This window comes from Bufo gargarizans, chromosome 9, assembly GCF_014858855.1.
Source record: "Bufo gargarizans isolate SCDJY-AF-19 chromosome 9, ASM1485885v1, whole genome shotgun sequence".
In the NCBI taxonomy this organism is placed as follows: Eukaryota; Metazoa; Chordata; class Amphibia; order Anura; family Bufonidae; genus Bufo; species Bufo gargarizans.
In genome coordinates this window covers 83725279-83752578 of record NC_058088.1, presented here as the reverse complement: position 1 = coordinate 83752578, position 27300 = coordinate 83725279, and the positions used below count along the sequence as shown (strand labels likewise).

The 27300-nt window shown below is 46.0% G+C and overlaps 1 protein-coding gene across 1 annotated transcript in view; it reads left to right on the top strand.

Moving 5' to 3' along the window:
- Positions 1-18074: 18074 nt before the first annotated feature.
- Positions 18075-27300, top strand: part of LOC122946199 (putative bifunctional UDP-N-acetylglucosamine transferase and deubiquitinase ALG13) — a 118176-nt gene continuing 108950 nt past the window's right edge. The window contains exons 1-4 of the mRNA XM_044305637.1: positions 18075-18215; positions 22433-22516; positions 23565-23615; positions 24539-24585. Coding sequence (XP_044161572.1) covers positions 18075-18215; positions 22433-22516; positions 23565-23615; positions 24539-24585 — 323 coding nt within the window. The remainder of the gene's footprint in view (positions 18216-22432; positions 22517-23564; positions 23616-24538; positions 24586-27300) is intronic.

Here is a 27300-nt window from a genome sequence, read left to right as displayed (position 1 = left end):
AGCTGGAGTGTCGGATGTTAGCCATCACTGGCCTAGGTCATATGACTGATGGACGTGATGTCACTGACCTAGGAAAAGGCCTTAGTGCTGACCAGACCCACAGCCTCTTCAAACAGCGGATCGACAGAGGTGTCAGGAGTCAGATCCCTATATCCTGAGTATAGGCCATCTGTATCAAAATCTCTAACCCCTTTAAGGCCACCTGCACACATAACACACATAAGATCTGCACAAATTTCTGTGCGGGTTTATGTTCGTTTCTGCGCCATAACGGCACCAAAATCCACAAAACAGCGGTTTTGGGTGCGCATTGGAAGTTTTCATGCATTTTTTTCAAGCATATGAAAAAAACTGTAGAATAACACAACAGGGGACATTTATTAAGATGGCTTTTTACGCCACTCTTAGTTTTCACCCCTGCGCTGCCATAGTACATGGATGTCTTATTACGAGGTGTGTGCCTCGTCATAAATTAGGTGAATTCTGCATATATGGTAGTCCGTGCACCTGTCTGAAAAGGTAAATTTGCCAGGGCCAGAGTTCCAGCCGTAGCACAGCCCCTTTCATGCCCCCATTCCTCCCATCTGTTGTACTTGGCATAAAAACACCTGTGTGACATTGTCGCACAGACATTAAAGGGATTCTGTCACCTCCCCTAAGCCAAAAAACGATTTTAAAGCAGCCATGAAGCACAGCTTACCTGGATTAGGCTGTGCTCTTTTATCTTGCAATCCGTCCAGCAGTTACTGCAAAAAACGACTTTTATTGATATGCAAATGTGTCCTGAAGGTGCCCAGAGGGGCGTTTTGTTCTTCTTAGAGAGCCCAGTACCGCCCCTCTTACAGTGCCCAGCCCGCCTTCCTTGCACTGCCTAACCGCCCCTAGCCTGCCACAGCCTCTCCTCCCTCTCCCTCACGCCGAACGAACTCTCGCACAGGCGCAGTACCCACTGAGGGCTGCGCCTGTGCGATCAGCAGGAGACTGAGGGCAGGAGCTTCATCCTCGTCACTGGGCATGCGCCGAGCCCAGTGACGTCCGATGCTCGCTCTTCCCTCAGTCAGCAGGGAAGAGCGAGCATCAGACGTCACTGGGCTCGGCGCATGCCCAGTAACGATGATGAAGCTCCTGCCCTCAGTCTCCTGCTGATCGCACAGGCGCAGCCCTCAGTGGGTACTGCGCCTGTGCGAGAGTTCGTTCGGTGTGAGGGAGAGGGAGGAGAGGCTGTGGCAGGCTGGGGGCGGTTAGGCAGTGCAAGGAAGGCGGGCTGGGCACTGTAAGAGGGGCGGTACTGGGCTCTCTAAGAAGAACAAAACGCCCCTCTGGGCACCTTCAGGACACATTTGCATATCAATAAAAGTCGTTTTTTGCAGTAACTGCTGGACGGATTGCAAGATAAAAGAGCACAGCCTAATCCAGGTAAGCTGTGCTGCATGGCTGCTTTAAAATCGTTTTTTGGCTTAGGGGAGGTGACAGAATCCCTTTAAAATAGTAAAAAAAAAATGCCCTTTGTGACTATTTTGACACTACATGATCTTATTACAGGTTCATATTCACTTAGGCTGGTCTAATTTATTTACGCATGAAAAAAGTTGCATGTCTCCAGGAATGTGCAATTTTTATGCAAAAAGTCACAATTCACCACTCAAAACAAACAAAGAAAAATACGCCAGCCATAGAGTGGAGTAGAAATTAGGGCCATTGCACACGGCCGTATGCCCTCCGAGACATAGGGTCCGTGAGGGGCCATATGTCCCGAAGCGGCATTGATTGTGAGCACGGGAGCACACCGCATCATAGATTACAACGAAGCGGTGCACATCGGGCCGCCCGCGGTGCTATTGTCCTGCACTCATATGATCTTATGAGTGCAGGACAATAGCCCCGTGGGCGGCCCTACATGCACAACATCATTGTAATCTATGATGCTGTGTGCTCCCGATCAATGCAGGGACATATGGCCTGATCATGGACAGTATGTCTCGGAGGGCATACGGTCGTGTGCAAGGGCCCTTAGATTGTTTTTGCAACAAAGTACACAAAAAGGTGCACCTACATAAATAGGTTGGAAAAAGTCCCAACATTTAGAAAACTTCTAAATTGGTCTAAAAAAATATATAAAACGAGTCAAATGAGGCACAAAAGCCTTCCAAATAGGCACAATTTCATTAGTAAATGCGACCAAAAAACAAAAAAAAAGGGGCATATTTATTATGCTAGTACAATTTTACACCTATTTTTGCACCTGTTTTTCTGTGGGTTTTAAAGTTTCAGTTTCTCCCATTTATCACGTTTCTATTTAAGTCTTTCCAAATGCAACATCTCTCAAGTGCAACTCTTAAGTGCACATACTGAATTATACCAGACTGTTGGTAATAACAAAGGGATGAGGGAGGGGAGGGGACACCCCTACCCACACTGGCCCGTACTTAGAACCATCCCCCAAATAAGGACACTGACCACATTCTTTCCTTTAACTTCTTTACTGCAGGGTGGTAGTCGGCCACAGCTATTTTTATTATTTATAAACGGCAAACATTATAAAACCGCGCGTTCTGCCAACTGCTGGACTCCCAACGGGCAGTTCCGCCGAACCCATCATTAACAACGTTTTGGGTAACAGTAAATTGCCGCCAGCTGTGACTTAAAAAATCCTTCAAAACCGCACACTGCCCCCCTTTGGGGCATACACATTGCCAAAATAAATATGAAATAACAGGAATATAAATATTAAATAACATAAAACTTCTAAATATCTCAAACAAAAGGGAGGGAGGGTGGGGCACCGCGCTTCCGATCAAGAGGGAGAGAATGGGCGGGACCAGCACATAAGTACCCTCCCGCAACCCACCTCCTCTTCCTGCCTCACTAACTATTAACCCTTCCCTGACTCCTAACCCTTAAACTCCCAAACAGGGGCCAGCAAAGTGCCCTAAAAGAACTATGAAGGGGAAAGGGGGGAAGGGGACCCCCAGTCCCTGACTACCCTCCTTAAACAGTCGGATAGCCACCAGAATGTAATATTATGGATATGGAATTCACTTTGTCACCATTGCCTACTGACCATTACCCAATTCTCTCCTCTCCAGGTATGTCTGAATTTAACCTAACTGCTGCACCCAACTTTTCCAGAGTCTGATATTGTCCACCCCTCTCATCTTTCCTTCTAAAACCTGGTATGTCTGAATTGAACTTTAATGTCTCTTTCCCTGCTGGATTTATTGAGTATTTGTTTACATTGACTAGTTCACCCCTGTATCTGGTCCTCCCTTGATTAGGCCAAATGTGACCCTCTCCCCTCTTGTTCACACCTGATTGAACACTGAGTGGTATAAATCTAAGTTCCTAGGTCTTCCAGACCTTGGTCTTTCCAAATGCAACATCTTTCAAGTGCAACTCTTTGGGCATCTGCTCGTGTGAAACAGTCCTTTAAGTGCACATATTGAATATACCAGAATGTGACCAGAAGGGGAACACGGGAGATTACAGACATTGTTACTGCAAACAATGTTTCAATTCTTCATCTTACTCTTCCCACTTTTCCACAACCTCCTGAAGTATCCCCACATCCATTCACCCAGCAAGGAACTATTCATCTCTTCCTCCATCTTACCTTCTCATCTGACCGCTTGCACAAACCTGTTTGCCAACATAAAACACTTCCTTCCCAAACACACACAGATATCTCATGCCCTCTCTTATTCTCACCTATTAACACTTTCTCTGTTTCTCCTTATTGCTGGTGATATCTCTCCAAATCCAGGCCCCCTCAGCAAATCCCCACTATCACCTCCATGTCCCACTACAAATTAGGGTTGGACGATATCAAAAATATTCAGACGATAACGATATTAAAAAATTTATCGCGATAACGATATAGATCGCGATAAATACCCGTTTAAAAGAAAAAAAACACAAGGAAACGTTATTATACTGTATGGGGGGCCACAAGGAGGCGTTATACTGTATGGGGGGTCACAAGGAGGCGTTACACTGTATGGGGGCAGCCACAAGGAGGCGTTACACTGTATGGGGGCAGACAATTCAATAATCCGCAGCACTCGCCGGTAAATAATGAAAATAGTGGTGATTTATTCACTCAAGCAGCCAGTATACAGCGACGTTTCGACCTCAGTTGGTCTTTATCAAGCAGCCTTATCAAGACCAACTGAGGTCGAAACGTCGCTGTATACTGGCTGCTTGAGTGAATAAATCACCACTATTTTCATTATTTACCGGCGAGTGCTGCGGATTATTGAATTGTCTGGATGAGTTGGAACCCCCAGCCAAGATCCCTATCTGCGCGCACCATTTGGCTTGTAAGCCATTTCCTGGTCAGTACCCAAATGAGTGTATGGGGGCAGCCACAAGGAGGCGTTACACTGTATGGGGGGCCACAAGGAGGCGTTACACTGATTACACTGTATGGGGGGCCACAAGGAGGCGTTACACTGTATGGGGGGCCACAAGGAGGCGTTACACTGTATGGGCGGCCACAAGGAGGCGTTACACTGTATGGGGGGCCACAAGGAGGCGTTACACTGTATGGGGGGCCACAAGGAGGCGTTACACTGTATGGGGGGCCACAAGGAGGCGTTACACTGTATCAGGGGCCACAAGGAGGCGTTACACTGTATGGGGGGCCACAAGGAGGCGTTACACTGTATGGGGGGCCACAAGGAGGCGTTACACTGTATGGGGGGCCACAAGGAGGCGTTACACTGTATGTAGGGCCACAAGGAGGCGTTATAATAAGGTCTTGTGGCCACAGGCCACCATACATGCAGTAATACTTTGCGATATACCTTTCCCGCGGCTGCCTCGCTTGTGTGCTCCGATTCTGACATCAGATGCCGGTGGGCAGAGATTTGAATATGGGAGCAAGAAGGAGGGAGAGTCGGGGCGGCCGCTGCGGGAAGTAGTACGTTTATAATTTTGTCATCAGAGCACACACTAGTGAGGCAGCCGCAGGAAAAGTCTCTCCAGAGACACCAGTACTCACACAGGGGATCGCCACATATACAATAGAGCCGACACTGGTGGGTGACGATGGTGATGTCAGATGGTGGGTGGAGACTTGACTAAGGGAGGCGGAGCAAGAAGGAGCCAGGCCAGGAGCAAGAGGAAGTAATGTTACTCAGCGGCAGCGCTATGCAAGGTGCAGGGGCGGGCGGGTGCACGTTTAGAAGCGATCAGTGCACAATGTGCGCTGACCGCTTTGATGACGTCACAAAATACCGCAGTATTTTGGAAACAGCGATATCGCCATATCAACGTTTTTTTTATACCGCGGTATATCGCCCAACCCTACTACAAATCTCCTTCTACAAAGTTCTACAACCCCTTAAACCTAATAACCATTCCTCTGACCCCTGCTCCTTTGGTTCCTCTTGCAGGAGCATTATGGAATGCAAGCTCTGTTTGTAACAAACTATTCTACATTCATGAACTTTTTATCTTTCAAAAACTTTCATTTCTGGGTCTCACAGAAACATGGCTGACACCCTCTGACACCTCCTTCCCTGCTACACTCTCATATAGTGCTATACGATCAATGGCTGCACACTATCCCCGGTCAACCAAGTCCGCTGCCTTGGAGTGACCTTGGATTCTGCCTTTTTCCTTCCGACCGCACATCCAAGCCCTTTCCACCACCTGTAGCCTCAAACTCAAAAACATCTCCCGCATCCACGCTTTCCTTAACTTTCAATCTGTGAAAATGCTTGTATATGTCCTCATCATCTTCCGCCTAGACTACTGCAACACTCTTCTCTGTGGCCTTCCGTCTAGCACTCTCGCACCCCTCCAATCTATCCTCAACTCTGCTGCCCGACTAATCCACCTCTCACCTTATTACTCCTCTGCCTCTCCCCTCTGCCAATCCCTTCACTGGCTCCCCATTGCCCAGCGAATTCACTTCAAAGTAATAACAAATACATACAAGGCCGTCCATAACCTGTCCCCTCCCTACATCTCTGAGCTACTTTCCCGATACATCCCCACACGCACTCTCCGATCCTCACAAGACCTCCTTCTCTCCTCTCCTCTTATCGCCTCTTCCCACAATCGCCTCCAAGATTTCTCCCGCGCATCCCACATACTCTGAAACTCGCTACCCCAACATATCAGACTCTCACCTACAGTAGAATCCTTCAAAAGAAACCTGAAAACCCACCTCTTCAGACAAGCCTACAACCAGTGACCCTGCTGCCTCTATACCGCCATGACCAGCTTTACCCTCTCTTACTGTGTCCTTCTCCCATACCATGTAGATTGTAAGCCCTCACAGGCAGGGCCCTCTCTCCTTCTGTACCAGTTTGTAACTCGTTTTGTTTATGATTAGTGCAATTGTCTGTATTATGTATGTGCACTCCTTATCATATGTACAGCGCTATGGAATTAATGGCGCTTTAATAATAAATAATAATAATAAATTGTTTTTTTGCCATTTCTTAGGCTACTTCACACCTGCGTTTAGGTGCGGATCCGTCTGGTATCTGCACAGACGGATCCACACCTATAATGCAAACGATTAGATCCGTTCAGAACGGATCCGTTTGCATTACCGTGAAAAAAAAAAAAAAAAAAAAAAAAAAAAAAAGCGTTCGGGTGTCCGCCTGCTGAGCGGAGCGGAGGCTGAACGCTGCCAGACTGATGCATTCTGAGCGGATCCGCATCCACTCAGAATGCATAAGGGCTGGACGGATCCGTTCGGGGCCGCTTGTGAGAACCTTTAACCACTTCAGCCCCGCTAGGTGAAACCCCCTTCATGACCAGGCCACTTTTTACACTTCGGCACTACACTCCTTTCACCGTTTATCGCTCGGTCATGCAACTTACCACCCAAATGAATTTTACCTCCTTTTCTTCTCACTAATAGAGCTTTCATTTGGTGGTATTTTATTGCTGCTGACATTTTTACTTTTTTTGTTATTAATCAAAATGTAACGATTTTTTTGCAAAAAAATGACATTTTTCACTATCAGCTGTGAAATTTTGCAAAAAAAACGACATCCATATATAAATTTTTCGCTAAATTTATAGTTCTACATGTCTTTGATAAAAAAAAAATGTTTGGGCAAAAAAAAAAAAGGGTTTGAGTAAAAGTTATAGCATTTACAAACTATGGTACAAAAATGTGAATTTCCGCTTTTTGAAACGGCTCTGATTTTCTGAGCACCTGTCATGTTTCCTGAGGTTCTACAATGCCCAGACAGTAGAAAACCCCCACAAATGACCCCATTTCGGAAAGTAGACACCCTAAGGTATTCGCTGATTGGCATAGTGAGTTCATAGAACTTTTTATTTTTTGTCACAAGTTAGCGGAAAATGATGATGATTTTTTATTTTTAATTTTTTCTTACAAAGTCTCATATTGCACTAACTTGCGACAAAAAATAAAAAATTCTAGGAACTCACCATGCCCCTCACAGAATACCTTGGGGTGTCTTCTTTCCAAAATGGGGTCACTTGTGGGGTAGTTATACTGCCCTGGCAATTTAGGGGCCCAAATGTGTGAGAAGAACTTTGCAATCAAAATGTGTAAGAAATGACCGGTGAAATCCGAAAGGTGCACTTTGGAATATGCGCCCCTTTGCCCACCTTGGCAGCAAAAAAGTGTCACACATGTGGTATCGCCGTACTCAGGAGAAGTTGGGGAATGTGTTTTGGGGTGTCATTTTACATATACCCATGCTGGGTGAGAGAAATATCTTGGCAAAAGACAACTTTTCCCATTTTTTTATACAAAGTTGGCATTTGACCAAGATATTTTTCTCACCCAGCATGGGTATATGTAAAATGACACCCCAAAACACATTCCCCAACTTCTCCTGAGTACGGCGATACCACATGTGTGACACTTTATTGCAGCCTAGGTGGGCAAAGGGGCACATATTCCAAAGTGCACCTTTCGGGTTTCGCCGGTCATTTTTTACACATTTTGATTGCAAGGTACTTCTCACACATTTGGGCCCCTAAATTGCCAGGGCAGTATAACTACGCCACAAGTGACCCCATTTTGGAAAGAAGACACCCCAAGGTATTCCGTGAGGGGCACTGCGAGTTCCTAGAATTTTTTATTTTTTGTCACAAGTTAGCGGAAAATGATGATTTTTTTTTTTCTCTTTTTTCCTTACAAAGTCTCATATTCCACTAACTTGCGACAAAAAATAAAAAATTCTAGGAACTCGCCATGCCCCTCACGGAATACCTTGGGGTGTCTTCTTTCCAAAATGGGGTCACTTGTGGCGTAGTTATACTGCCCTGGCAATTTAGGGGCCCATATGTGTGAGAAGTACTTTGCAATCAAAATCTGTAAAAAATGACCGGTGAAATCCGAAAGGTGCACTTTGGAATATGCGCCCCTTTGCCCACCTTGGCATCAAAAAAGTGTCACACATCTGGTATCGCCGTACTCAGGAGAAGTTGGGGAATGTGTTTTGGGGTGTCATTTTACATATACCCATGCTGGGTGAGAGAAATATGTTGGCAAAAGACAACTTTTCCAATTTTTTTATACAAAGTTGGCATTTGACCAAGATATTTATCTCACCCAGCATGGGTATATGTAAAATGACACTACCAAAACACATTCCCCAACTTCTTCTGAGTACGGCGATACCAGATGTGTCACACTTTTTTGCAGCCTAGATGCGCAAAGGGGCCCAAATTCCTTTTAGGAGGGCATTTTTAGACATTTGGATCCCAGACTTCTTCTCACGCTTTAGGGCCCCTAAAAAGCCAGGGCAGTATAAATACCCCACATGTGACCCCACTTTGGAAAGAAGACACCCCAAGGTATCCAATGAGGGGCCTGGCAAGTTCATAGAAATTTTTTTTTTTTTGCATAAGTTAGCGGAAATTGATTTTTTTTTGTTTTTTCTCACAAAGTCTCACTTTCCGCTAACTTAGGACAAAAATTTAAATCTTTCATGGACTCAATATGCCCCTCAGCAAATACCTTGGGGTGTCTTCTTTCCAAAATGGGGTCAGTTGTGGGGTGTTTGTACTGCCCTGGCATTTGAGGGTCTCCGCAATCATTACATGTATGGCCAGCATTAGGAGTTTCTGCTATCCTCCTTATATTGAGCATACAGGTAATGAGATTTTTTTTTCCGTTCAGCCTCTGGGCTGAAAGAAAAAAATGAACAGCACAGATTTCTTCATTCGCATCGATCAATGTGGATGAAAAAATCTCTGCCAAAAAAAAAAATGGAGGGGAAAGGCGTCTGCCAGGACATAGGAGCTCCGCCCTACATCCATACCCACTTAGCTCGTATGCCCTGGCAAACCAGATTTCTCCATTCGCATCAATCGATGTGGATGAATAAATCATTGCCGGGATTTTTTTTTTTATATATATATATATATATATATACAAAGTGCTTGCCAAAGCATAGGAACGCCGCCTCCTCCTCAGCTCGTATGCCTCGGCAAACGTATCTGTCACTGCAGAGGAGAAAATCCCGTCTTGCAGCGCCGCATACACCGACTTGCGTGTAATCTGACAGCAGCGCAATGCTTCTGTCAGAATGCACATCGGTGCTGCAGCTAGTAGATCAGTTGGTCCACCTGGAAGGTAAAAAAAGAAAAAAAAAAAAAAAGAAAAAACCAGGCCACAACGCAATAATTTTATTAACTTTGGAACAGAACATGTAACTTTAACTTTTGGAACTAAACATTAACCTGTTTGCTTACCTGTTTTTTTTTTTGTTTTTTTACCTTTATAGAACAAACCTCTCCTTCCCCATGGGTCAATGTGCAAAGCGCAAATCGCCCAAAGATGTGGCGAAGTGCGTTATGCACTTTGTCCCATGTGAAAGGAGACGTTTGCAGCAGCAGTGAGTGAATGGGCCCTAATAGCCCTGTGTGCCTGTCCTGGTGAGATGATCCCTATGCTAATAGTGTACCTGTGAGTGGTACTTCCGGAAACACTCTCCAAAGCATAGGGCAGGGTGGTCCGGACAGTCAGGACAGAAATAGCGGGTGTCACGCCTTATTCCACTCCTGCTACAGACACAACATCTTTTTCGGGGTGACGGTTGGGTTGAGGTACCAGGAACGACATTGGGGAAATGTCGCTCGTGTAGACGGCTAACTACACTGGTGGTTGGGGCCACGGAACCTCCTGGATACAGGAGGTTCTCGATGATCTCTTCCTGAAATTTGAGGAAGGATCCAGTTCTCCCAGCCTTACTGTAGAGAACAAAACTATTGTACAGAGCCAATTGAATTAAATATACAGACACCTTCTTATACCAGCGTCTGGTGCGTCGGGAAACTAAATACGGAGACAACATCTGGTCATTGAAGTCGACCCCTCCCATGTGGAGGTTATAGTCGTGGACTGAGAGGGGCTTTTCAATGACACGGGTTGCTCGCTCAATTTGTATTGTCGTGTCTGCGTGAATGGAGGAGAGCATGTAAACGTCACGCTTGTCTCTCCATTTCACCGCGAGCAGTTCTTCGTTACACAGTGCGGCCCTCTGCCCCCTTGCAAGACGGGTGGTAACGAGCCGTTGGGGGAAGCCCGCGCGACTAGTTCGCGCGGTACCACAGGCGCCAATCCGTTCTAGAAACAAATGCCTAAAGAGGGCCACACTTGTGTAAAAATTGTCCACATAAAGATGGTACCCCTTGCCGAATAAGGGTGACACCAAGTCCCAAACTGTCTTCCCACTGCTCCCCAGGTAGTCAGGGCAACCGACCGGCTCCAGGGTCTGATCTTTTCCCTCATAGACCCGAAATTTGTGGGTATAGCCTGTGGCCCTTTCACAGAGCTTATACAATTTGACCCCATACCGGGCGCGCTTGCTTGGGATGTATTGTTTGAAGCCAAGGCGCCCGGTAAAATGTATCAGGGACTCGTCTATGCAGATGTTTTGCTCTGGGGTATAAATATCTGCAAATTTCTGGTTGAAATGGTCTATGAGGGGCCGAATTTTGTGGAGCCGGTCAAAAGCAGGGTGGCCCCTGGGACGGGAGGCGGTGTTGTCACTAAAGTGCAGGAACCGCAGGATGGCCTCAAAACGTGCCCTGGACATGGCAGCAGAGAACATGGGCATGTGATGAATCGGGTTCGTGGACCAATATGACCGCAATTCATGCTTTTTTGTCAGGCCCATGTTGAGGAGGAGGCCCAGAAAAGTTTTAAGTTCGGAAACTTGGACTGGTTTCCACCGGAAAGGCTGGGCATAAAAGCTTCCCGGGTTAGCGGTGATAAATTGTGTGGCATACCTGTTTGTTTCGGCCACAACTATGTCTAAAAGCTCCGCAGTCAAGAACAGCTCAAAAAATCCCAGGGCCGAACCGATCTGAGCCGTCTCAACCCGAACTCCAGACTGGGCAGTGAAAGGGAAAACTACAGGTGCGGCTGAAGTTGGGGACTGCCAATCAGGGTTTGCCAGCACCTCTGGGATTCTAGGGGCTCTACGGGCACGTCTTTGCGGTGGCTGCGACGGGGTCACCTACTGCACGTGCCACCGTACCAGCTTCAACTGCCCTTCTGGTGCTCGCTACTTCACCAGGTTGTACGGCAGTGCTGGTACTAGGTCCAGGGAGGGCTGGGCTGCTGGTGTATGCCTCACCACGTAATCCGACAGCACCAGCCCCACTCTGCTGCTCTTGAAGCGGATCCTGCGCAACCTGCGGTCTAGCGACACGGGGCCGGGTACGCCTGGTGGTATCAGGGACCTCAGCCTCCTCGTCCGAACTTTGGGTCAGAGAGCCACTGCTTTCTACAGGTTCGTATTCTGACCCGCTGGATTCATCAGATGAGGGTTCCCACTCCTCATCCGACTGGGTCAGAAGCCTGTAGGCCTCTTCAGAGGAATAACCCCTGTTAGACATGTGGGCAACTAAATTTAGGGGTATTCCCTGAGACTACCCAAGAAAAAAAAAGCAAGCCTGTCTTACAAAGGGGAGGCTAGCGAAGTACCGGAGGCCGCTGCGGTTGATAAAAAATATCAAAACAGATTTTTTTATCGCCGCAGTGCGTGTAAAGTGAATGTGCAGTGATCAAAAAAAAGTTTTTTTTTTGTCACTGCGGTGGGGCGGGTGTGGGCGAACGCACGTGTGGGCGACCGATCAGGCCCGATCGGGCAAACACTGCGTTTTGGGTGGAGGGCGAACTAAAGTGACACTAGTACTATTATAGATCTGACCGTGATCAGTTTTGATCACTTTCAGATACTATAAAAGTACAAATGCTGATTAGCGATACGCTAATCAGCGAATAACGGACTGCGGTGCGGTGGGCTGGGCGCTAACTGATCGCTAACTACCTAACCAAGGGACCTAAACTATACCTAAAACCTAACGGTCAATAACAGTGAAAAAAAAAAGTGACAGTTTGCACTGATCACTTTTTTCTTTTCACTTGTGATTGACAGGGGTGATCAAAGGGGTGATCAAAGAGTTAATTGGGGTTCAGGGGGGTGATCAGGGGCTATAGTGTAGTGTTTGGTGTACTCACTGTGAAGCCTGCTCCTCTGCTGGATCCAACCGACGAAAAGAACCAGCAGAGGAGCAGGCAGCCATATATCAGATCATATTTACTAATATGATCTGATATCTGGCACTTTCATTGGCTTTTTTAAAAATCAGCAACCTGCCAGCCACGATCATTGGCTGGCAGGTTGCTGACGAAATACGTCTCTAAGAAATGCCGGCGCGAACTGCGCACGCGCATACTCGCGTCATCTCGCGTCTCGCGAGATGACGCGTATATGCGTGACTGTGCGCCAGCCTGCCACCTCCGGAACGCACATGTGCGTTAGGCGGTCCGGAGGTGGTTAAACGGAACTCACAAGCGGAGCCCCGAACGCAGATGTGAAAGTAGCCTTAGATTGTCTTAAAGAGTGTTGTATTTTCTAGGTAATTTACGTCTGGTGTGGCTTATGAAAGTCAATGATCTAATGATTTAGGAAGGCACATTCTCCCCAGAAAAGTCACAAACATGTTTTAAAAAAAAATCACATCAATTAATTTTTAAACTTTTTAACTTCAACAGAGTTTCAAAAGATTTGACTGATATATATATGCCAGCCAGGAGGTGGCAGAGTGTTGCGCGTGTAAACTAATTAAATTTAGATGTTAAAAAAGTGCACCTACATAAATCCCACTAGTCCACTGACTAAACAGTTAGCTCAATCTCCGAAACAGACGGAAAAATAAAACATGAGCAAATACAATGTGAAGTCTAAGGCCCCTTGCAGATGAGGGTGAGTCCGCAGAGCAGCTTCAGGCCTGACCTCCCAGCACTGACTGGGTCACTTAGCATTATATTGATTTATGATGCTATGTAACCCTTACAGTTCTGGAATGTATTGTATACCGCTGACAGCGTTAGGTCAGTGTTATCCAATACATTCCACAACTGTAAGGGTTACATAGCATCATAAATCAATATAATGCTATGTGAGCCAGTCAGTGCTGGGAGGTCAGGCCATAAGCTGCACTGCAGACTCGCAGCGTGACAGGCGCTCGTCTGCAACGGGCCTAAGACAAGGTGTGAACCTAACGATAAATGCAATTAAATAGAAAAGTCTATCCAACACATAAAATACAACTGAAACAGGTGCCAAACCTCTTGATAAATGTGTCCCACTGTCTAAGACTCTAAGGCCTCATGCACACGGCCGTTGTTTTGGTCCGCATCCGAGCCACAGTGTTGGCGGCTCGGATGCGGACACATTCACTTTAATGGGGCTGCATAAGATGCGGACAGCACTCCGTGTGCTGTCCGCATCCGTTGCTCTGCTCCATGGTCCGCCAAAAAAAATATATTATATATATAGTCCTATTCTTGTCTGCGTTTTGCCCCCTATGTGTTTTCTATTAGAAAATTTTAGTCTTTAATAAATGATCCCCATACTGTATTGCAATGGATCACATGACACAGCCTGGGGGTCATTTATTAATGTCGTAATTTTTTATTTACGTCTTTAGGCCTCTTGCCTTTTTTTCCCCGTTTACGTTCCATATACGGACCCATTTATTTCAATGGATCCGCAAATAAAAACGGAAGGTACTCCGTATGCCTTCAGTTTCTGTATTTTTGTTTTTCTGTTCCGCTCAAAGATAGAACATGTCCTATGATTGTCTGCATAACGGACAAGGATAGTACTGTTTTATCAGGGGCCAGCTGTTCCGTTGGAAATGTAATGCACACAGACGTCATCCGTATTTTTGCGGATCCATTTTTTGCGGACCACAAAATACTGAAAAATGCATACAGTCGTGTGCAAGAAGCCTTATACTGCCTATTTTCATCGTCATTGCTACCAGAAGATGCGCCTAATTTATGATGGGGTGTGCGCCTTATCACAGATTAAGCGCATTTTTGGTAGTCTGTGCACCTGCAAATTTAATGCCTTTTTCCGGGCATAAAATTTATAAATTTGCCAGCCTCGCAACCCCAGCCTGTTCCCTGCCATTCCATTGCATCATATGCAGCATAAAAATGCAGTGCGACAGACGTTTAAAAAGTTGCAAAAAAAGGGGTTGTGTGACAATTTAACGCCAAAAAAGGCATAAAACTGTTGGTAAATGACCTCCCCCATGTTTTTAGATTTCTTTGTGAATATTGCGGAAATGACCTTCAAGTCCCTCACCCTAGTGCCGAGACACACATCCAGTAGGCAATATAGGAGCATGGAGCTGTGACCATCTATAACTATGGGGTGAATATCATTGCCTGATTCTGTTTCAGTAACCACAGGTGGTAGAAGCTCTCCAAATCTACTTACACACCTGAAAGCAAGTACATCCTGACCTAATGCAGACTTCAGGTGCTGCCACAATCAGGTTGGATTATGAGGGAAGGTTTACACAGAGGGGGTCATTTACAAAGACCAGCTTTTTACACTGGTCTGTTTCCCCCATAGCTGCCAGAGGATTTGCCTAATTTATGACAAGGCGCACTTCTGGCAGTCCGTGTGCCAGGAGTCAAAACTACTTCAGCCCTTGACTCCTGGCGCAATTTGCCGAAGTCCTGGCCACTCCCAAGCGTAACAACGTCTGTGTGACAAAATATAGTTGCATGGGCATTTAAAAAAGTGCAGAAAGGGGCCGGGTGACTTTTTTTATGCCCAAAAAAATGGCATTAAATATGGCTTAAAAATGTTTGTATATGACCCCCAGAGATATTGGAGGGTTTTCACCCGAAGCCAGAAGTGGATCCAGCAGGCAGAAGTATAAAGCCAGATTTACACTGGGCAATTGTCGTGCAGATTATCGGGATTTAATGTTAGTACGAACGCTTGTTCCTCATATTTGGCTCATGTACCGCAGATAACTCGGATGAACGGGCAAAACGCTCATTCATCAGGTCAAATCATTTGTGTGGACACCTAAATCCTTGGGGGTCATTTACTAACGCCTAATGTTTGTCATTAGGGATGAGCGAATTTCATATTTTGAAGTTCGTGTGTGGGTTCGTGTTGTGGTATTTACTGAATTGCGTTATGGATTCCATTACCACGGACCATAACGCAATTCCATAACGGAATGCCTTTAGATGGATGCGTTATGCAGGCCATAGACTTCTATTATGACGGAATGAATAACGGAATGCCTCTAAAGGCATTTCGTTATGCATTCCGTCATGGAACTGCATTATTGTCCGCGGCAACGGAATCCATGACGCAATTCAGTAACTACCACAACACGAACTTCAAAATATGAAATTCGCTCATCCCTATTTGTCATTTAAAAAAAAAGTCACAAGGCCCTATTTACATGCCGGGGACTGGGGTGGGCTATCAGTCCTGGCAAATTTACTAAACTACCAGATTTACTAATGGACTTGCGACACTTTTAGACGTAAAAAGTGTTGCAAGTCCCCTTTTCTATCCAGCCCTGCAACACAATTTTGGCACACGCCCGGTATTGCGCCTTGTACGCCAGCCGGGCGTGACGGGGGTAATGCCCGGGCTGGGACTCCAGCCCAGGCAAATTTACTTACATTTGCGTCTGGAAACCGGTGAAAATGTAAGGGTACTTTCAAACTAGCGGTTTTCTTTTCCGGTGTTGAGTTCCGTCACAGGAGCTCAATACCGAAAAAAAATAGATCAGTTTTAGGCTACTTTCACACTTGCGTTTGGGGCTCCGCTTGTGAGTTCCGTTTGAAGGCTCTCACAAGCGGCCCCGAACGGATCCGTCCAGCCCCAATGCATTCTGAGTGGATGCGGATCCGCTCAGAATGCATCAGTCTGGCAGCGTTCAGGCCTCCGCTTCCGCTCAGCAGGCGGACACCTGAACGCTGCTTGCAGCGTTCGGATGTCTGCCTGGCCGTGCGGAGGCAAACAGATTCGTCCAGACTTACAATGTAAGTCAATGGGGACGGATCCGTTTGAAGTTGACACAGTATGGCTCAATTTTCAAACGGATCCGACCCCCATTGACTTTCAATGTAAAGTCAAAACGGATCCGTTTGCACTATCATGAACAATCATGGTAATGCAAACGGATCCGTTCTGAACGTATCTAAGCGTTTGCATTATAGGTGCGGATCCGTCTGTGCAGATACCAGACGGATCCGCACCTAAACGCAGGTGTGAAAGTAGCCTAATCCTAATGCATTCTGAATGGAGAGCAATCTGTTTAGGGTGCATCAGTTCAGTCCGTCTTACGTTTTTGGGCCAAAGAAAATACCGCAGCATGCTGAATCCTAAACACTTGCCGGATCCGGCCCCAAGTGTTCTGGCAAAACGGATCCGGTTTTCTGGTCTGCACATGCGCAGACCTTTATAAATGCAAAAAAATTAATAAATACCGGATCTTATTTTTCGGATGACACCGGAGAGACGGACCCGGTATTTCAATGCATTTGTCAGACGGATCCGCCTGACAAATGCCATCCGTTTGTGTCAGGATTGCCAGATTCCGGCAGGCAGTTCCAGCGACGGAACTGCCTGCTAGAATCCTCTGCCGCAGGTGTGAAAGTATCCTAAGCTAAAAGCTACACCAGCCAGGGGCACAGACTGCCACAGATGCGCCTAATTTATGATGAGGCACACGCCTCATCATAAATTAGACATATCTAACGGCAGTGCAGAGGGGAAAACTAAGACTGGCGTAAAAAGCCGGTCTTAGTAAATGTGCCCTCATGTGACTGCCTAGAGTAGTTTATGTTAAACACTGGCATAAAATGTTGGTAAATGAGCCCTGTTGTTTAAAAAGTCACAAAACAAAGTCTTGCAAGTATTTTTTACACTAAAAACTGGTGCACTGCTCTTAGCAAATAAAGTAGGCCGGTGTGTGAAGCAAAGTTGTGTTATAGGCATTTGTATATAGTGGACATTTTTTTTTCGTGTGGTGCCGCTGAACGCCACCACACCTGGTCCATGCTGTGGTCTATAGAAAACTGCCATGTGTGAATGGGACTGTTGTCTAAATGTGTTGAGTACTGTTGCCCATGTAGGGCACACCAGAGGGCATAGTGTGCGACTACCCTTTAGGCTAGGTCTACACTACATTTGTCGCAGGGACAATAAGTCGTGCGACAGATAGGGCACAACTACACTGCAACATTTGTTGCGCGACAATTTTTATAATGGCAGTCTATGGTGTCGCACTGCGACGCAACAGTTGCAGAAAAAGCCATCTCAAATGGATTTTCTGCGACTGTCGTGTCGCAGACGCTGCATGTCGCATGTTGCAGTGCCGCACCATAGACTGCCATTATAAACATTGTCATGTAGACCTAGCCTTACTCCTGGTAGTAGAGGTTTTCAGTCACAGAAGCTCTGAAATCTATTCCATGTAAACCCTTTGTCAGTTGTAATTGCATTTGCAAGCACAGGCAATGTGGTAGCCCCTCACAGCGACCATTGCATGGTTAATGCTAGTTTTTTCCCCTTCATCTTCCCCCTCCCATTACTTTGCCCTTTAAGGAAGAATGTTCTGGCCGGTTCCGGTCGGGTATTTGCCGGACGGACACATTGCAGAAGGTTGTGACTCCTGCGCTGAGGAGGAGCGGGTGCACTTGCTCCTCCGCCTGTCAGGGAGGGCATAAAAGGGGCCGCAGCCGCCGAGCAGCCGCACTGCGAGGAGTGGAGGCCACGGCTGCCGTCATGCACAAGGGCTGGAAGAAGTACTTCGGCCAGAAGTCCCTCAATGAGGTGACTATGGACGAGTATCTGGGGAGCCTGGGACTGTACCGAAAACTAACAGCCAAGGACGCGTCCTGCCTCTTCAGAGCCGTGTCCGAGCAGGTATGAGGCGAACGTGTCTTCTCGTATGCAAGGGAAGTCCATGCCCTCCATGCAGAGTTTACCTCAGTTACTCAGAAGTAGTCTTACTAGGATTCCTCTAGGTGTATTTTTTTATTATTATTATTTTTTTTTTAATTAGTGGTGGTTTCTCAGTTTGACGGGTTCATATTCAATAAGATTGGTCTAATGTATCTGTGCATTAAAAAAAGTGTCATCTTTGCCTAGAAAAGTCGCATGTCTTCTGGAAAGTGCCCCTTTTTTTTATTGCGCAAAAAAAAAAAAACTAAATTGCACTTCACCACTGAAAACTGAAGTACGCCAGCCCTGGAATCTAGTAGAAATTAGACAGTTTTGGGGACAAATTTAGGTGGGGGAAAAAAAGGCGCATGTACATAAATAGGTTGGGGGGGAAAAAAAGTCGCAGAAGTAATCAAATCAAAATGGTCGAAAAGACTAAAAACAAAAAAAAACAGGTGCAATTTCAGTAGTAAATGCGACAAAACCCCCCACAAAAAACAGCATTTTATTACACTGAACAGGCACAAATGCTTTAGTAAATGTGCCCAGTGTCTGGAGACGTGCATTTGGGGATTTTTGTTATTTTTGCTCCTGTGACATAAATGTAGTGTTTTTACCCCGTCCTCTCCTCCTGAGATGGGCGAGGACGTTTCAAGTGTAGGGTTGGAACTCGGCCAGCCGCAAATTTAGTAGATGGAAAAACTACGTCAACCCCTGGGCATAGTGGTTTTTTTTTTAGACAGGAGCACGGACTACTATATGTGCGCCAAATGTATGACTCCTCTTCCTAAATTAGCTGTGTAATATGCCAGAGCAGGGGAAACGACTAAGGCTGGCAAAAAGCCATTTTAGTAAATGTCCCCCACTGGCTTTTGCCCGGGTCCTTCAGGTTCTGTCACAGTTGGGAGTTCTACTCCCCTTTTGTGCAGAAGTCCGTGTGGAAAAACTAGACCAGCCCCTGGTTGGAGTAATGTTTCAATGTCCTGGTACGATTTTTGTATGATCCCTAAACAAGGGATCTAACCATGTGATCTGTAAAATTAAGGCTCCATTCACACGTCCGCAACGTGTTTTGCGGATCCGCAAAACACGGAAAGCGGCAATGTGCGGTCCGCATTTTGCGGACCGCACATTGCCGGCACTAATTGAATATGCCTGTTCTTGTCCGCAATTGCAGACAAGAATAGGACATGTTCTATTTTTTTGCGGAACGGAAGTGCGGATCGGCAATTCCGTGTCCGTGCAGCACTTCGTGCTGCCGCATAGGAATGAATGGGTCCGCAATTTGCGGAACGAAATTGCGGACGTGTGAATATAGCCTTAGCCTGGGGCAGGGCCAGCAATCTTCGGCACTCCAGATGTTGTGAAACTACAATTCCCAGCATGCTCCGTTCATTTCTATGGGAGTTATGAGAAGAGCCGAGCAAGTGTGCATTCTGGGAATTGTAGTTTCAAAACACCTGAAGTGCGGGAGGGTGCCTACCCCTGGTCTATGGGCAAGAGGATGAGAAGATGTGATTTATGATGGTATTTGAGTTTTCCGCTTCCCAAAAAATAGCAGAAGACTCCTTTTAGTAGTAAAAACCGGGGTGTCACCCTTACAGCCTGAAAGTGGAGCCGATAGGACAGTGAGGTGTTCTAACAGCGATGTATAGATCCTCACTATATGCATCTGGGCGGGAAAACCACGGCACAGGAGTTCTCTGGAACCATCTTTATACCAAATATTGCACCCTAGGTATAGCCAAGATTTAATTATGTTTACTAGATCATTGCCAAATGTTACACTTGCTTCCAGGCGTAAATGTCTGTAAACTTGTTGGGCCGATGGCCTGTTCCCCGCTACGCCCTTGACACAGTGTTGAACGCAGCGCAGAAATGACTCTTTGCCTTGTGGCAGGAAAGCTCCCCATTCACTAGACCAGGGCTGGCCAACCTGCGGCTCTCCAGCTGTTGCAAAACTACAACTCCCAGCATGCTCAGACAGCCTACAGGTATCAGTCTACAGCATGGCATGGTGGGAATTGTAGTTTTACAACAGCTGGAGAGCTGCAGGTTGGCCAGTCCTGCACTAGACCCTGATGTCATAACTCGTTTCTTCTGTATGGTGTCCTTCAGTCTCCTACATTATTCCATGCAGGCACATCTCCAATAAAGTACGCTGTGTGGTATCTATAAATTCTAACATAGAGGCCTATGGGCAACCTTGTTTCTCAAGGTTACGCAGATTAAGCAAACCAATTTCCTTATGCCAGGGAGGCTCAACCTGCGGCCCTCCAGCTGTTGCAAAACTACAACTCCCAGCATGCCCGAACAGCCTACAGCTATCAGCCTACAGCAGGGCATTTTGGCCTACAGCTGGAGGGCCGCAGGTTGAGCTTGCCTGCCATATGCCTAAGGGTACTTTCACTCTTGCGGCAGAGGATTCCGTCAGGCAATTCTGTTGCCAGAACTGCCTGCCGGATCCGTCAAAACGTTTGCAAACTGATGGCAATTGCATTAAAATGCCGGATCCGTCTCTCCAGTGTCATCCGGAAAAATGGATCCGGCATAAAAAAATTCAAATTTTTTAGGTCTCAGCATGCGCAGACCGCAATGCCGGATCCGTTTTCCCGGATCCGGCATTAATGCATTTCAATTTTGGACTTTTGGACAGAGATAAAACCGCAGCATGCTGCTTATTTCCGTCCTGAAAAGTCAAAATGACTGAACTGAAGACATCCTGATGCATCCTGAACGGATTGCTCTCCATTCAGTTCTTTTCCGGTATTGAGCCCCTAGGACGGAACTCCATGCCGGAAAAGAAGAAAAGAATAACGCTAGTGTGAAAGTACCCTAACGCTTCATGCACATGGCTGTCTCCATATTTCACTCTGCATTTAACGGATACACAAGGTATGGATACCTGCCATGGGCATTCCGTATTTTTCTCACTTACGTTTTTTATTTTACTCGCATATAGAGCCGACATGCATATTATGCAGCGCTTTGCCGATGACGATTACTAGCTGTCTCCCATGGAGCTCGCATCAATAGAAAGGGCTACTCTTGCCCATTATACAGACCAGAATAGGACACGTTCTATAATTTGCAGAATAGCCACATGGATCTTCAAAAAATTCAGTTTGCCAGGGGTTTGATAAGCAACTCACAGCTGATAGCCGTGCTGGCTTCATTTATAAGAAGTGCCGTCATGATGAAGCGCCCCCTTGTGCATCAAAAATTGGGCACATCTGTGTCATCTGTAAGTTGAAGTTGGGCTACTTTCACACTTGCAGCAGAGTGATGCTGCAAGCAGTTCAGTCGCCAGTTGCAATTTGCATGCAAACTGACAGCATTTGTAGACCGACCCGGATGCGGATCCATCTTACAAATGCATTGCAAGAGCGGATCAGTCTCTCCGGATGTCATCCAGAGAAACGGATCCGTTATATTTTTTTCACATTTTTACCGGTCTGCGCAAGGACGGATCCGACATTGCGGTATTTTTAATGCTGGATCCAGCACAAATACATTTCAATGTAAATTAATGCCGGATCCGGCATTCCGGCAACTCATCCGGAATTTTGGACGGATATAATACCGTAGCATGCGGCGGAATTTCCTCCGTCCAAAACGCTGTTCAATGACTGAACTGAAGACATCCTGATGCATCCTGGACGGATTGCTCTCCATTCAGAATGCATGGGGATGAAACTGATCAGTTCTTTTCCGGTATTGAGCCCCTAGGACGAAACTCTATGCCGGAAAAGAAAAACGCTAGTGTGAAAGTACTAGGAACCCAAATTTCAGTGTCTTTTTATTAATCAGTGCAGGTCATTTATGAACTGTGCCAGATTATGGTGTAAAAAGTTGCAAGGGCCTTTTTTTTTTTTTCACACATTCGATAGGGGCTGGGACATTTACGCCTGGAAATGGGCGTAAATGTTGGCGAAAAACGACTCCACCCAGGGGCTGGAGTAGATTTTACTCCTGGTGCACAGACTGGCAGAGTTGCGTCTAATTTGACCAGATGCATTCCTTGTAATAAATTATGCGCATTGTCCGCTAGTGCAAAGGGGAAAAAGCCATTCTTTGTAAATGTATGTTTTGTATGAACAGTTTGGGTTGTGTAGCTAGATTGTTTTGCTTTTTGAACATGCATGTAATTTTGGTACATTTTTCACATTTTGCTTGTTTGCTATGGGCCTCTTTTTCAGCTTTTCTACTGTCAGATTCACCACAATGAAATACGGAAAATGTGTGTTTCGTACATGAGGAAGAATGAAAAGCTCTTTGACTCTGTAAGTTAGTATGCAATTAACTTGGAAAAGTGTGTAAATGATACTGTATGAATACTGTAGTGAATCCTAACACCTATATGATTTGCACTGCTCCAGATGGAGACTGGTTGAGAGAGCAGAAAGTATCATTTGATTCCTGAATTTTAAAACCTAACCTAAGTTTGCTACATACGTTTTACTTGTAATAAAAAAAAATTGGGTTTCGATCCTTGAATTAAAAACCACCAGATTCCCGCTTTCATAGTGTTTACTTTGGGGAAAACAGTGACACCCCTTCCCCCAATAATGCAGTTTGGAAAAAAGTTAACAAAATGGAGATCTAAGATTCTTCTTCCATATGCTAGAAAACTGGCGTAAAAGCTGCAAACTTTGACTCTGGGACTTATTAAAGACAATTATGTAAAATTGTCTGTGCAAGTGCCATTCTATGCCACCTTCACCACCTTCTGAAAAGGAGGAATGGCATGGGCAGGGACAAATTGCATTTTTCTTGACAGTTTTTATTTTTTATGATTATCGGACTGGGTGGATCATGTGATATATTTATAGAGCCAGCCGTCACGAACGCGGCAATACCAGATATGTCTTTTTTTATAAAAAAAAAAATCCTATTTTTAATTTATTGGGGATTTTATTTTATTTTTTACACTTTGTATCCCCCATAACTTCATACTAGACCTCTGGGGGACATTTGACTTAATTTTTCACTATTGATTTCTCCTGTAACTGGGACTGACATGGTAGCCCCAGTTACAGGGGTAATGCAGCCCCGGAGCGGCTGTACAGCATAATACAGCGCTGTACAGCCTCAATGCAGGGCTGATCAAGGTCTATGGAAGAGCCGACAGCTCCTGGACTCTCTCGGCCCGGCGATCACATGACCGCCGGGACAGGAAGCGGCATAGCGCTTCCTGATCTGTATGCACAGCGCTCATTGATGCTGACCATAATACCAGTGCTGATGCTTAAGGGAGTTAAGATAATACGTTTTGTTGGGCAGGGGTGAGTGGACATATTTCCTAACTGCCTATATCTGTCCCTTATTTAGTATGTAGAAGGCCCTTTCGAGAAATATTTGGAAAGATTAGAAGATCCTAAGGTAAGCCAGCTGCTGTGAGTGAGTGTGTTTGTGTCATTTTTCATGCATTGACCTCAGTGGTGTAATGGCTGAGGCATTGTTGTGATGGGGTTTGCATAGAGAGAGATGGGGAGCTAATGCCTCCAGTTTCAAACGGATATACAGATATTTCTTTCCTAAGGGACGGTGGCTTACTGACTGAATCTGACTTTTTGCCATGTGCATGACCCGCACTGTGAAACCAGTGTGTACACTTGTCCATTTACCGTTGTAGTGGGAGGCAGCCTGCAGAGTAACCAGTTACACATTGTGCATCTGGCTATATAACCTAAGAGCCTTCACTAGAGACTGTCTTGTTCTTGGGGTCAGAAGTAGTAATGTCTCTATTTTAGATGCCTTAGGTCTTTAAAAGCATTGTATATGAGTGGCCCTCATGTCTGTGGGCTATGCTGGCCTTGCAGCCACACTAGAGGTTTATCTAGGGCTGAGTTCACACTTCAGTTATTTGGTCAGTTATTTCCATCATTGATTGTGAGCCAAAACCACGTGTGAAGCCTACTCGGAGATGAGGTATAATGGTAAGATTTGCACCTTTTCTGTGTTTTTGACCCGTACCTGGTTTTGGCTCACAATCACAGATTGCAATAACTGACCAAATAACTGAAATGTGAACTCAGCCTTACATGGGTATATTAAATACTAAATTTGGTAATGTGTCACTTGCAAAACCTACTGTAGCATCTGTTTGAAGTTTTGGCAGCTCCAGGACCCCAATTTTCACACACGAGCCCCTGAATAGTCAATTACACTCAGTTGAAAGAGCTCACACCATTTCTTAATATGAAATAAGATACTGTATTAGTTGCATTTTCCAGTTATGATATGGGAAATCCACATTCATCTGTTTGATTTCTGCTTTATTAATCCTGAATTTTTTCATATAGGAGAGCGCAGGCCAACTTGAGATAACTGCTCTTTCCTTAATTTTCAAGTGAGTAAACAAGTATGACCATTGTAATTTCCTACATGGAAACCTGTCTGAGGCTGCTTTCACATGGCTGTATATGGTCTGCGAAATGTAGTCCGTGTGCCTGCCAAATTTCTCGGGCTGACCAGGTGCATGTGAACCAAACTCGCTGCACCATAGTAATCTGTGATGCTGTGAGTTCAAGCCCTACCATGGTTCTGCTGTCCCATACTCCCAGCATTTTTAAATATGGGACATTAGACCCACGGTTGCTTCAACTCACAGTATCATAGATCAGCTATGATGCAGTAAGTTGTCTCACGGACTGTTTCCTGGACCACACACGGCCTTGTGAACCTTTAGTATGTTAGAAAGAGATCGAAAAATTGTGAAATCATTGTATGTTTAGATTTTTCAGCTGTGGACCGCTAGCCAATTTTTTAAGAATGGCTGAAAAAAAAAAATATAATATCCCACTTGCAAGAGTATATGGGTCTCAACTACTGTAATGGAAGTGTTATGCTTGTATTACAGTGTCTTTATGTTCCAGTTCTATCTTTCTGCTATAAAAACAAAAACAAAAAAAAACATTAAGTCTTCATTTTAAGGTCATGCTGTGAGAATTATTTATGGGGTTCTGGTCATTAAGGCTACTTTCACACTAGCGTTCGGGCGGATCCGTTCTGAACGGATCCGCTCATAATAATGCAGACGGAGGCTCCGTTCAGAACGGATCCGTCTGCATTATTTTTAGCATAGAACAGCTAAGTGTGAAAATAGCCTAGTACGGATCCGTCCAGACTTTCAATGTAAAGTCAATGGGGGACGGATCCGCTTGAAGATTGAGCCACATTGTGGCATCTTCAAACGGATCCGTCCCCATTGACTTACATTGAAAGTCTGGACGGATCCGCACGGATCCGCACGCCTCCGCACGGCCAGGCGGACACCCGAACGCTGCAAGCAGCGTTCAGCTGTCCGCCTGTCCGTGCGGAGGCGAGCGGAGCGGAGGCTGAACGCCGCCAGATTGATGCAGTCTGAGCGGATCCGCCTCCATTCAGACTGCATCAGGGCTGGACGGCTGCGTTCGGGTCCGCTCGTGAGCTCCTTCAAACGGAGCTCACGAGCGGAAACCCGAACGCTAGTGTGAAAGTAGCCTAACATCAATTTAAATGTCAATTTCTGAATGCTTTTTACAAAACTTTGAGATCCTTTTTTCCATTTCATCCACCATGACGACCCACAATGAGATTGACCCTTGACCTCTGTAGGGGCAGGAACACATAGAGAGTTTAAATTCCCTCCACCTCCTCAGTGCTTTCCTGCCCCTACAGGGGCCAACATGCGGAGAGAGCCCTCCTTCCAGGAGGGATAGTAACATTATTCATTTACAGGAATCTCCTGCTGGCCTCCCGCGGCATGGGCTAAGGCTGGTCGGCATGGAGCAACAAGGACCCTCGTCTTGGCTTATGCTGAGGCCTGCAGTCCTTCCCTACCTTCAGACCCCCTTCCCTTTTTCGGGAAGCAGTCTGGGGTGCCGGCTTCACGAGGTGTCTCGCGCGCTGTGCTTGGCGTCCTCCTTCTCGGACATGTGACAGGCAGGGGGAGTAGGTGCGGCGCATGGAGTGCATGAGGAGGCGGGCCGGGCGGCGCACGTACCTTTTAGCAGGCTGGTGCGGCGCAGGCACACGCCGTCAGCCAGGGCGCCGCTTGATGACATCAGACGCCGGAACTAGAATTTAAAAGGATTGCGGTTTCCAGTCAGCCCTTGTCTGCAGCACCACGATGTCTGAAGCACCTACTCTCTGCCAGGAAGCCCCTGATCTTTCGGCCATCAGTACCGTGAGTCCCCTCCGGGGGGGGGGGGGGCGGGAGGAGGAATGTATTTAAAAAAAAATGTATTTGAATATTAATTGCGGTATATCTGGTTGCTTTCTTACTTCCAGGGCAGCAAAGAGTCTAAATCTAAAGTAAAGCTCTTAAAATGCTGTGCATGCTCTAAACGGCTCCCTGAGAACTACAAAAAGAGACTGTGCAAACCTTGTACAGCGGAAATATGGAAAGAAGAGCAACCAGATATTCTTTCTGAAATGAAAACCTTTATTGTGGATGAGAGCCAAGTCGTCTTTAGCCACTATGTCTGCCCCCGCTAGTAACCCCAACCTTCCCAAGAAACGCAAACTATCCGTTATCTCCTTCACATCCAGACAAATTCCTAATGAGGATCCCTTGTCAGACGGGGAAATTTTTGAGGAAGACAAAAAATATTTATTTTCTGCAGATGATATGGAGGAATTACTAAGAGCAGTCAGGTCCACAATGGGAATTGAGGATACCCCTAAGCCCCGTACCGTCGAAGATGGAATGTTTGGGGGTCTTAGATCTAAATCTTCCATAGTCTTTCCCATAAACGAAAACATACGGGAAATGATCATGGAAGAGTGGTCGGATCCAGAGAAAAGATTAGGGGTCCCCAAGGAGTTTAGGAACAGACTCTGCTTTGACCTAACAGAATGTAAAATATATAATTAGACCCCTAAAGTCGACATACAGGTTGCCAAGGTAGTAAAGAAAACCACTCTACCTTTTCGAGGACTCCTCTCAGTTGGGTGATCCAATGGATAGAAAAGCGGACGGGCTCCTAAAAAGATCCTGGGAGTCAGCAATGTTTGGAGTGAAAACAAATATTGCAGCAACATCCGTAGCTAGGGTTATGTATATATGGCTAGGGGAACTGGA